A 12,782-nucleotide genomic window follows, 5' to 3' on the forward strand; every position below is an offset into this window, starting at 1 on the left:
TTTGGATCAGCTTCCAGCATTTTATCCCGAGTCCTCCTTAGTACTTTCGAAGCTGTGAGATGTCTCTGAGAGTCCCTCTGTTGAAGGTGCTCTGTGAAGCCCACTTTGACTCCTCCAGTGAGACACTGCCGCTCAGAGGAGGCTGGCCCACACGGTTTCCTAGACTGTGGTCTTGACAGGAGCAGGTGGCCAAGTCTTTTCATCTTCAGAGCAGCTGGTGGGTTGGAAGCTCTCCCTTAGCAGCCAAGTAATTCACCATCACGCCACCGCCTGTTCTCCTAACGGTTCCTTCTCTGCTCTCAATCCTTTTGTCTCTTTGCTGCCTTTTCGTTTTTGTCAGTCACTTCTCTATTTTGATTACCCAATTTTGTAAAATGCCACATCAGTTTCTTGCTGGGAGACAAGGAAGCAACACAACTGCATGCTTTTGCAACTGAATAACAGATGCTCGGTGACCAGTCACTGACAGACTTGGAAGGAAAGGACTTACAAGAAAGGTCGGAGTCTGACTTCACAAGGGGCAGAGAGAATCACACCATCATCATTAGCTGCTCAAGACCTATTCCAATGAGGGTGTCAGACATACCCCCACCCTCGAACCTTCTTACCAATCCTGATGAGGACCGTCCCTTTCTCAGCACTTTTACATCTCCTCGGCTGGGTTTGATAATTCTTTGCTGAGGCCACCTAGAACTCACAGACAACTCTCATGATTATGGGGTTTATTAGGGAATTTAGCAGGTTACAATTCAGGATCAGAAATGTACAGGGTACAGTCCTTTGGTCAAGCTTCTTCTCTGCTGCGCCCACAGGCAGGCCTCTCACTTGCCCTTGGTCCCTTGACCTTGCGTCTGCCCTGCTTCAGCAATGTTACAAAGCTCTTTTAGGCACTCCTCTGCCACACGCCTAAGCCCATAGGTGCTCAGTCCCAGCTCTGTGGGCCAGCAAACCTAACTCCCCAGTTCAGTACCTGGAAGCACCCTCTTCCACAATGAGCCTTCTACCTGAAAGTACTCGGCTTTACTCCCTCCGTGGTCTGGGAAGCGCACCACTGCCTTGTGCCCTGGCACTTCTCTGTCTCTTGTGCTGTTGCCACTTGGCTAGTGTCACCGTTTTCTACACTCAGATTGAGATATCAATGTGCAGGGGTCAGTCTTGGGATCCAAAGGTCATGCTCCACTCCTGGCTTTTCTTGGTTGATGATAGTAAGACGCTCCCCACCACCCGCCACACACATACCCTTGCTGCTGAGATGGCTCATTTTATACCCAGTAGGAGGCAAAATTGACCAGTTCCACATTAGAGTGTCAAGTTTTTACAATCACAATTAAGCTTGTTAACAATCACAACCAAATCCTTTCAGTATCTCCTCCCACCTTTTCTTACCCAGACCCTCCAGAAAAGAGGAAACACACCGAATCTGCATGGTCCCACCCAGTTTTTTGGTAGGAGGGACAAAGACTATGGCTACAAGACCCATATTAAGTAATTAACTGCACCAAACCTAACATGGTGAGTGATCATGGCAGATATCTATAATTTACATAATGATAGATGGGCTGAAGATCCCCATTGTCGCTAGCCTTTTCCAAAATATTTTATCACCGTTAACATCAGTGCTCCCTGAACAGAAATCCCCTTTTTTCTTTCCTTCCACCTCTAGTAACCATTAATAATCTTTGGCTTCTGTATACTTTCTTAATTCATGTAAGTGAAATCATATAATTTTTGTACTTTTGAGACTCCATACGTGATTACCTGTACTCAATACTTGCACTGAATGAATAATGGACATTTACAGCTTGCCGCTGTCAGATGGGTCTGACTCAGTTCTGACTCAGAGCTGGTGGACGACAGAAGGACATGCTGCCTGGGCCTGTGCCACCCTTGTAAGCATTGCTATGTTTGAGCCCATCTTACAGTCAGCATCGGCCGAACTTGTTGGAGGCTGGCCTCTTTTTCACCCATCGCCTGCTCTGCTAAACATGGCATCCTTCTCCAGGGACTGACTGGTCCCTTCTGATCACATGTGCGAAGCATGTGAGACACAATCTCACCATCTTCGCATCTAAGGAGCATCTGGCTTTATTTCTTCCAACATGGATTTGTTCATTCCTCTGGGATGCTACAGCCTATTTAATCGTCTTCACCAGTACCGTAATATGAAGGCCTCAGTCCTTCTTTGGCCTTCCTTAGTCCTTGCCCAGCTTTGCCGTGCCTGTCAGGCAAGTGAAACTGCCGCAGCCACATCAGGTGCCATCTCTGCTCCTGACATTGTCAGATTTGCCCAGCGCAGCAGGTCATTTGATTTCCTGACTGCCGCTTCCGTGAGTGTTGATTGTAGAACCCAGTAAAACAAAAGCCTTAACAAATCTTTTCTCCCTTTCTTGTGATGTTGCTTATTGATCCAGTCGTGAGGATTTCTGTTTTCCTTACGTTGAAGTGCCATCCATGTTGAAGACTTTGATCTTCATCCGTGAGCATTCCAAGTCTGACTCCCCTTCAGCAAGCAAGGGCATATCATCTGCTTATCGGAATTGTTCATCACAAGTCTTCCTTAGCATGTCTAAAACCACATTCCTGAGGCCTCCTGGTGCAGGTAGTAGTTATCCCTCCCCAAAGTCTCTGAAATAAACATGCCAAAATAATAGGAAACTTATTCTTAAAAGAGGTCTGTGGATAAAAACCTGTTGCGAGTTTTTCAGAAATGAAAGCAGTGTTTAAATGTTAAGTGTGTTAGAACATGACAAACACGTATGGTATCAAAGCTGTTGGTCTAAAAGAATGACATTTCAATCATGTATTATCAGTGAAAGGAGCTCTGGGTTGATGGTTGAGGTTTTAGGCCAGTTATACTCTCATGCCTCTTCCTCTTCCTTACTCAAAGTTGAACTCATGCCAGAGGTATGTACAGTGAGGAAACGGAATGGAATTCTGATGCTGTTATTTTTTTCAGCCATATGCAGTTCAGGAACTCAGAGCGGTTGCAGGAGTGATGATCACAGCATCTCACAACCGCAAGGAAGATAACGGTTACAAGGTAAGCCTCTTGCTTACTTTTTTTTGGCTCTTACTTGCAGAATATATCCTGAGTTTACACTGGGAAGCTGTGTTAGATATTGAGGACAAAAAACCACGTAAAAACACCAAGCCTGGCCCTCAGCTGATGTATAGCCTGAAGGTCTCTCTTACTTCTCAGCCTCTGTACTGTTTCAAAAGTCTCTTCAGTGGTCTTTTACTTTCAACATCTTACTGCCCCTGATTTCTCCATCCCACCCCACACCCATCTCCTACCATTTCAGAAATAAGATTGTATTATATGGAGAACTTGAAGAATGAATGGGAGCTTGCTTGCCGGAAGAGCCGGAGGATCACCTTGACCTCATTCTCCCCTCCCTCCAGTTGTCTGCCACAGCTCCCCTCTGGGTGGTCACGAGACGCACTTGCAGTGTCAGCCTCCCGGGGCAGGTCGTAGGCTGGAGAAAGGGGAAGAGTGGCTCTGCAGGAACAAACAAGACTCCTGACACAGCCCTGAACCCGTACTTCTGGGTGACAAGGCCATGCCCTTGTATTGGCTTCTCTCCTTTTTTGGGAGGATTCTAGGCATGCTGAGTTCTGCTTTGTGGGAAACAGACGTAATCTAATATGTTGGCCCTGGCAAGTTGTCTTAGTCGGCTAGGGCTTCCATAAAGCCTCCAAATCAGAGTCCAGGCTGTGTCAGCTGTCTTCAGAGGGCTTTGAGAGAGGAACTGTTTCATTCCTCTCGCCTAGCTTCTATTGGCCGCCGGCACTCTTGGACTTTCCTGTTTATCCTTTCACGTGGTGACTTCCACTCAGAAGGAATTAGGATTAGGATTCACCCTAGTCTGATTTGATGTGACGTAAGTGATCACAAGAGAAAGCCCTAGTTACAAACAAGGTCACCTCCACAGGGACAGTCGATAAGACTGCACCACAGCTCTGGGGAAAACATAGTTCAGTCCACACCACCAACAAAGTAAATAGTGTTACCTTTCAAAGAGGCAGGGATAGGGGAAGAACTGTGATTCATTCTGCTTGTGTTTCCTGGTGGCTGTATGTGTGTGGTGACAACAGACACACTGAAACATTCCCCAGCCCAACGTCCACATTTTCAACTCAATGACTCTGATTATGTTTTCCATGTCGTGTCACCATTGTCCTATCCATTTCCAAACTGTTCTACCACCATTTATTCACATCCAGTGCTCCCAGAACAAAATTCCATACCCACCCCACCCACCTGGTAACATTAATAATCATGTATTGCTCTATATATGCTTATTTCATATATGTGAGATCATACAATTTTTTTCCCTTTTGAGACTGACTTATTTCACTCAGCATAATTCAGAGTTCTTTCATGCCATGTCATGTATCAGGACTTCATTTCTCTTTATGACTGAATAATATTCCGTTGTCTATGTCCATATTTTGTTCATTGATTCCTTTGGTGATGGATGTGTTAGACTGGGTTGTCTAGAGAAACAAATCCAGAGACACTCATGTATGTACAAGAAAGAGCTTTATGTCAAAGAGCAATTGTATATTGAGAAAACATCCCAGCCCAGGCCGGATCAAGTCCATAAGTTCAATATGTCCGATACTAGTCCATAAATTCCTCTTTAGACTCATGCAGCACATGCAATGATGCCGAATGGAAGAGGATCACAGGTCAGTGAGTGGAAAGTCTTGTGGATCCAGTGGTGGTGGAAGCATCTCAGCACGGGTGCAGGTCTCCACATGGCTCCTCCAGCTCCCTGACTGTCCTGCTAGCAGGAAGATGAAGCAGAGAGAGAGTGTGTGGTCTGCTGTAGAGAGAGAGAGGGGAAATTGGCTTCGGTCACCCTCCAGTCAAGCTGTGACCTGATTAAAGTCTGCCCACATGTTCCTATGGAGGCCTGCTTGGCACAAAAAACCTACCTATCACAGACGTGTTGGTTGTTTCTGCCTTTTGGCTGTTGGGAATAGTGCTGCAGTGAGTATCAGTGCCAGGTTTGGGTGTGCACTATGGCCTTCCCTTATTCTGGGTTTGTATTTAGGATAAGGATTGCTGGGTCAGATGATAATTCTGTCATTAATTTTTTTAAGGCTGCTAAACTATTTCCACAGTGACTGCATCATTTAAAGCTCTCCTCAGCAGTGCCTTCCCCACAGCACCCCCAACACTTGTTGTTTTTTGTTTTGGTTTGCATTTCCCTAATGGCTGGTGATGTTGAGCGTCTTTTCATGTGCTTGTTGGCCATTTGAATAGCCTCTGCGGTGAACTGCCTATTCAAGTCCTTTGCCCATTTTTGGATTGAGTTGCTTGTCGTTGTTGTTGTTTTGTGCTGATTCAGTTCAAAGCATATTAAGTTTGAGGTGTTTGTGGCCAACCAGGTAGTTGGATACATAGATCTGTTCAGGGGAGACCTCTAGGCTGAAATGACAGATTGGGGGTCAGCACATATATGAGAGGAGTTTGAAAAGTTCATGGAAAAATAGATTTTTCAATTTTCCCACATACTTTTTTGACACTCCTGGGAGGAGCCTTTGGAGATCCTTGACTTGGATGAGCAGCTCAAAGACAGTATGGATCAGAAAGAGGACAAGACTGAGTCCCGAGGGAATAGCCTCTTTAAGGGAAGGGAGGAAAAAGAGGAGTTGGTGATAGGAGATCAAAGACCAAGAAAGTCTGGTATCCTAGAAACCAAAGAGATAAGAGATTTTCAATGAGGGAGAAGTCAACTGTCAAATAAAACTAAGAATTTGGACTCCTCTCTGAGCATCTGACTTCTATATCAAATAGCCTGATATCCGTCCCGATCTAACAGACATCTCAAAATCAGTGTCTCTAGAACGGGGTTCCCTCACACCCTGTTGTATACACCCCCAATGTGTTCTTCACCCAGCCCTCCCATTTCTGGAAATTGGCATTACCATCCCAACATTACCCCAAACTCAATCTTGATTGCCCCCTTTGCTTTACTCCTGACATCCACTCTGTTAACGGTTTTATAGTTTCTAAATCATCTCAACTCTATGTTGAATTTGCCCATCTGGGCCCCTCTTCTCCATCTCCATCTCTCCAGGTTGTTGCTGTTTTCTGTTTGAACGACGGCATCCTTGCTGGTCTCTCCTCTCCCCACTTCTCCCCTGCAGTCTCCATAAAGCAACCAGATGATCTTTTTAAGAAAAATAAACCAGATCATGTCACTCTCCTGCTTAAAGTTCTTCAGTGGCTTCTCATTCTTTAAATAAAACCCAAACTCCGTCCCTTGAGACTTGAGAAGTCTGCAAGATCTGGATCCTCCCTGCGATTTGTTCCTTGTTTCGTTCTTCTCTTATGTCCACTAGCTTCTAGTCACACTGCTGCTCCTGCCTGCCCCTCCATCCCTTCTTACCTCTGAACTCTTGTCACTGTTCATTTCCCCCTGCTTAGGCTGTGCTTCCCCAGTTTTGCAGACTTGCTGATTTAGGTCCATCAGGTTCCGGTACAGGTATCGCTTCCCTGAAGAGACATTCCTTGCCATCGGACTTATAGTGGTTTCCCTCACTAACGGTCTCATCATTCTGTGTGTTTCCTTCACAGCCCTTACCACTATCTGTACTTATCTAGTTTCTTGTTAGCGTGTTGACCTGTGTGACCTCTACCCACCTCTATCCCCCAAATAGAGGGTCATGGGGAAGGACTTAATCTGGTTAAATGTTTATTGATATAAAACATGCTTCAAAGATTTTTGTTGTCTTGAATCTTTTTTCCTCTCTCAAATACAAGCACAAAACCCCAACAGTATAAACACTAAGAAGTATCTCTTCCACCCCCACATGTGGGGTGGAACACCACTTCTTAGAAATCATGTCCTTGTCACTCCTCTATTATTTTACACAAATAGGAGGGCACTGTATATAATGTTCTGTATCTTGATTGTTTTTACAGAGCAGTACAGCTTGGAGTTGATTCATATGCTCTCTCTCTCTGTATATATACATATGAATATTCAATATAGATAAACAACCACACCTCAGTGATCCAACAAATTCAGTTTTAGACAACTACAATAAAGTGAATATTACCACAAGTGAGTCACATGCATTTTTTTGGCTTTGCAGTGCATACAGTTAAAAGCTCTATAAACTGTATTTTATTGTGATTTCTGAAATAGATGATATTATAGTCTATTAAATGTGCAGTAACACTATGAAAAAGTTTAAAATACTGTTTGAATTACCACAACAGTACAAAAACACAAAATGAATGTCTGCCAATGGAAAAATGGCACTGATAAATTTGTTGGAGGGTTGCCACAAACCTTCAGTTTATTAGCAATGCAATATCCTCAGCTTAGAGTAAAAAGTGTGCCTGGATGTATAGAAGGGGGTCTCAAAAAGTTCATGGGAAAATGGAGTTAAAAGATGAGTTTCCGGAAGCTCTCATGTATCTTCATTTTCAAATCTACATAGTATTCTACTGTGTAGATGGATCTCACTTTATTTAGCCAGTTCCTTGTTGAGGAACATTTCAGTTTGTGGTCTTCTGCAACTTACAAAAAAAACCCCAATGTTTTGATCTGCACACATCTTCTTATAGAGTCTACACAGAGTAGCAGTTATTAAGAGCATATGTTTAATTAAAAAACAGCTCTGCCACTCAAACCTCAAGCAAGTACAGTTTCCCAGGATCCCAGGGATGATGCAAACGTTGCCACGCTGGCTGCCAAGGGAAAGACTGGAGGTTGGGGTTCACCTAGAGGCTCCTTAGAAAAAGCAACCATTGGCAGCCCTGTAAGGCAGTTCTCCTGTCCCGACTCCGTGGCAATTACTTTGGGATTTTTTTGGGGGGGTTCAGTTTTCCTTTCTATAAACCAGGGTTAATGTTAGAACCAACATCATAGGATGAGAGTGAGGCGTCACGAAAACAGTGACTGTAAAATGCCCCGCACAATGTCTGGCTCTGATAAGTGCTCAGTCCTGTGAGCTGATGTTGATGCTTTTGCTCATGTTATCAGTGTGGCGCCATATGGCAGCCACAAGCCACCTGTGCCTGCTGAGGACTTAAAAGGCAGCTCCTCTGAGTTGAGATGTGCATTAGATGTGAAATACATTTGAGAGTTTGAAGACTCAGTCCAGAAGAAGGTAAAATATCTCCATCTTAAGTTGATTACATGCAGATATTAATTTAGATATATTGATTATAGAAAATACAGTAAAATTAATTTCACCAGTTTTTACCCTTTAGCATGGCTATTAGAAAATTTGAAGTTATGTAGGTAGATTGCATTTGGGGCCCACATCATATTTCTTTTAGACCCAACGGACCTCTGGGTAGATGTCCAGAAGTGGAACACCTGGGCCAAAGGGAATCTGCACAGATGACCTGGCATTCTCCTTTCAGGGTAGTTTTTACCAGTTGGTACTCTCACCAGCACTCTGTCTTGTCCCTCGCGTGCTGCTGCCATTGCTCCCAGTCAGTTCCCACTCCCTGCAACCCGTGTCTGCGGCGCTGAATGGCTCCGTTGAGTGTTGGAAGCAGAGCGCCAATCATCTTGTTGGAGGTGCCTCTGGGTGGGTTCAAGCTGCCAACCTTTCAGCTAGTACTTCAAGATACTTATGTTTCCCTTCCTTATAACTATGTAGTAAAAGTTTTGCCCATTTTTTTCTTGGCCATTGCTCTCTATCTGTGGTAGAAGCTCTTTACATACACATATTTTTGTTTTTTATTTATGATATTGTTCCATGCAGGAAAATTTAATGTATCAGTCTTTTAAGTTTTCTTGGTTCTGTTATACTTAAGAAAAATTTTCTTATTTAGATATCACATACATTTTTCCCATATTTTCTGTGTGGTTCCATTTATTTACATCAAAGTTTTCATCTTTTCTGGCACATGTATTTTTATCTAGTCTGAGATAAGCTACAACATTTCCCCCCACTCTCATAGCCACTCAGCTGACCCTACAGTATTGATTTTTCTCCACTCGTTTGAAATTCTGCCTTCGTTCTATATTCATTCCCATTGCATTTGAGTGTGTTCATGGTATTGTGCGTTGCTCTATTGAATGGTTTGCCTGCATCAGACTCTTTCATACTGAAGCTGTGTAACTGAGTAATGAGTGCTGGTCCCTTCCTGTGCCTACTCTTCAGAAGTCTCCTGGCCATTTGTCAGCTTATCTTTCTGTATCAGCTTTAAGAGTCTCTTTGTCCAACCACCAACAGCAAAATTGGTCATCTTTATTGGTATCACATTACACTTGTAGATTAATTTAGGGTGTTTCAATATCTTTACATTATGAGTAAGTTTCCCTGTTCGAGAACAGCACATGTCATTCTAGTCTCTTAAGACTTTGGATCCTTTAGTGTTATTCTAAAGTCTGTTTTTGTTTTGCTAATATCGTCTTACACATTTAGGAAAAGCAACTTTCCTGAGACCTAGCAAGTTACCATGAGGCCAGTTGCAACGCACGGCCACGCCCTGTGGGTCATGGAGAGTAGAGCTACGGAGAGTAGAGCTACGCTCTGCAGGGTTTTTATGACTAATTTTTGGTAGTAGGACATCAGGCATTCCTTCTGAGGTCCCCCTGGATGGATTTGAACCTCCAACCCTTAGGTTGCGTGTATTTTATTGGATGGATTTTACCTTTTATCAATTAGGGATACAGTACTTTCACCTGTAGGTTCAGAAAACCCAGTAAGTGTCTGAAGCGAATAGTAATTTATATTGCTCATGCAACAAAAAGCCCATAGATGGGTGGTTGCGGCATGGTCAGTGATGCTGGGGCTAACATCTCTGTAATTTGTGGTTTTTTTCTTCCATGTAGTCCTCACATGGATGCTCTATTTCTAGGCCTCATGTCCACATACAAGACAAGAAGGGACAGGGAGATAGACAAGGAATTTTTTCTTGTTTTAAAAATTTGCACTGTGAGATTGCAGGGTTTGTTGAAGAACTCTTTTATTTTTATTTTTTTAGTGGCTTAGAATATAGGAACATCCCTCCAGAGCAGTTTTTGTTATTGTTGTTTATTTATTTACTTATTTATTTTTAAGTATCTGTCACGTGAGAACCCCAGTGGGCTGCTAACTGCAAGGTTGGTAGTTTGAGATCACCAGCCGCTTTGCTTTCTACTCCCCTAAAGAGTGACCATCTCAGAAACCCCAGGGGCAGTTCCCCTCTGTCCTGTAGGGTCACTGTGTTGGAATTGACTCAATGGCAGTGATTGCTTTGGCATATCCTCAGTTATCAGAGTCTTGTAGCAATTTCTGTATTAACTTGTCAGTTCTTATCCTAGGATAGTTGAGGTCCAGATGTCAGGTTTTGAATTCTTAAGGGTGTTTGGTTTGGGAATTCATGGTTAGGTGTAGAGCAGCTAACAGCAAGGTCAGTAATTTGAAATGAGCAGCTGCTCCGTGGGAGAAAGACAAGGTCTTTATAAGTCAGAATCACCTCAGTAGCAATGAGTGTGGTTTTGGCTTTGAGAATCCAGAAAGAGACAGACAAACACTGGAAGTGAAACGTTTCGTGGATCCCATTTCAATGAAAGAGTCTCCATTCCAACTGCCTTCCTTGTACATGGGCAAAGAGTCAAGTAAATGGACACTCCCCAAGCCTCAGGCACCTACATCGGCCCGTTTACTGCCTCATCACTCTGCATTTCTTTGTTTTTCCTTTAGTGTCCGAAGTTACCTCTTTCCTTTTGAGCTGTGCTATCTATGGACTTACTTGTTGTAGTTATGCATTTCGGTCATTTTTTTAAATGTACTTTTATGTAGCATTTTGAGGTATTTACAGAGGAAGCATTTTCAGGTCACCCTGGTGGCACTGTGATAAGCATTGCGCATTTATCCACAAGGTTAGCAGTTCAAACTCACCAGCCACTCTGTGGGAAAGATGAGGCTGTCCACTCCTGTAAAGATTTACAGTCTCAGGAGCCGTGCATTGGGTCGCTAGGAGTCAGGATTGGCCTGATGGCAGCGGGTTTGCTTTTTCAGTGGGCTGCACACGTGGGGCTGCTAACTGCAAAGTCAGCCATTTGAAACCACCTGCCGCTCGAAGGAGAAAGTGCAGGCTTCCTACTCCAATAATGATTTACAGTGTCGGTTCCACTCTGTTGAATAGGGTCACCAGGAGTCGGGATCGATTCCATAGCAGGGAGTGAGCTATAACTTGACACAGAGCTTGGTGTATTGACTTTCAAATTAGTCTTCCCTTCACTTAGGATGCAATAGAGGGAGGGAATTTATGGCACATACACAGTAGTCTCCGTATACATATCCTACTTTAGAAGTTCCTTTGATACCTGGTTAGTTATCAGAAATGTATTTTCTGGCCTTTTGTGTAAATTCTAGTCTTACTGATCGAACTGCTTGGTAGACTTTCAACTTAGTGGAATGTAACTGAGCAATTAACATGCTAATCATCTTCCCTGACTGTCTAGCATGACATAAATCTTTCATTTATAATCGAATTATTCTATATTATATGACAACCATTTTGTGATGCTAGAGATGAATAATACCAAGTTTTATGGGACATTCCATTCTTTTTAGGATTGTATTTTATATCTAAAGATCTAAGGGTGTGATGTAACACTATGGTATATGTATATTTAATGCTGCCATAATTGTGCCCTGTTTAAGATATTTGTATCACTATTTTAAAATATACTGCTAAAAGAGAAAAATAATGCATCAATATCCTTTGGTATTTATTAAATTAGTCTCGTTGTGGCATCCTTTATTTGACTGAGTTTGATTGGTTAAAGTCTGAGATCTCTACTGTAGATACAAAAGAAGCCAGCAAACATTTAAAGTAATTATAGCTGTATTTACTTCTCACTCAGGTTTATTGGGAAACTGGTGCTCAGATCACATCTCCTCATGATAAAGAAATTCTGAAATGTATCGAAGAATGTGTGGAACCCTGGAATGGTTCCTGGAATGATAATTTAGTAGATACCAGCCCACTGAAGAAAGATCCTCTACAGGACGTTTGTAAAAGATACATGGAGGATCTGAAAAAGATATGTTTCCACAGGTATCCAAGTGGGAATACAGCAGAGTATCGCCTCGGAATATAGTTTTTAAATAAGAGGGAGCATAATGGATTTTAAAAACTCATCTGTTCACTAAGTTAAAATATTAAAACTTTATTCCTGATAGCCGAAAATGTACAAATAACCCAAATGCCTAGCAACTGATGAATGCATAAATAAAATGTGGCATATACATACAATGAAATACTATTTAGCAATGAAAGTGAATAAAGTACTGGCACGTGGTATATACAACATGGGTAAACTTTGAAAATGCTAAGTGAAAGAAGCTAGTCACCAGAAAAAACTATATGCAAAGGGGCTTCAAAAGTTCTTGGGAAAATGAAATAAATAATGGAATTTTCCCATGAACTTTTTGCAGCCCTGTCATCTTATATGTTTCCATTTATATGAAATGCTGAGCAGCAGAAATTTACAGAGGTGGGAAGTAGACTAGTGGTTGCATAAGGCTGATAAGAATCGGGAGGCTGTGAGTGGGATGACTTGGGGATGCGGTTTATTTTGAGGGTCATAAGAATGTTCTCGATGGATTGTGGTGATGGTTATACCACTCTGAATAGACTAATAGCCATTGAACTGTGTCCATTAGATGGGTGAATTATATACTATGTGAGTTATATCCCTCAATGTGTTTTAAAGGACACATACCCTTTAGGGAAAATCATGAAATTTCCCTTAGTATTTGACCTTCACATAAAGCTAGTGTTGCTAGAAACAATCCTGGCTTGCTGA

At 42.6% G+C, this 12,782-nt stretch overlaps 1 protein-coding gene across 1 annotated transcript in view; it reads left to right on the forward strand.

Annotated features, from left to right (window-relative positions):
- The window catches only part of PGM2L1 (phosphoglucomutase 2 like 1), a 48,213-nt gene that overhangs the window by 17,235 nt on the left and 18,196 nt on the right, over positions 1–12,782 (forward strand). The window contains exons 5-6 of the mRNA XM_004708823.2: positions 2,957–3,040; positions 11,838–12,031. Coding sequence (XP_004708880.1) covers positions 2,957–3,040; positions 11,838–12,031 — 278 coding nt within the window. The remainder of the gene's footprint in view (positions 1–2,956; positions 3,041–11,837; positions 12,032–12,782) is intronic.

Source organism: Echinops telfairi, unplaced genomic scaffold, assembly GCF_000313985.2.
Source record: "Echinops telfairi isolate 266 unplaced genomic scaffold, ASM31398v2 ScPeMD7_1713;HRSCAF=2227, whole genome shotgun sequence".
In the NCBI taxonomy this organism is placed as follows: domain Eukaryota; kingdom Metazoa; phylum Chordata; class Mammalia; order Afrosoricida; family Tenrecidae; genus Echinops; species Echinops telfairi.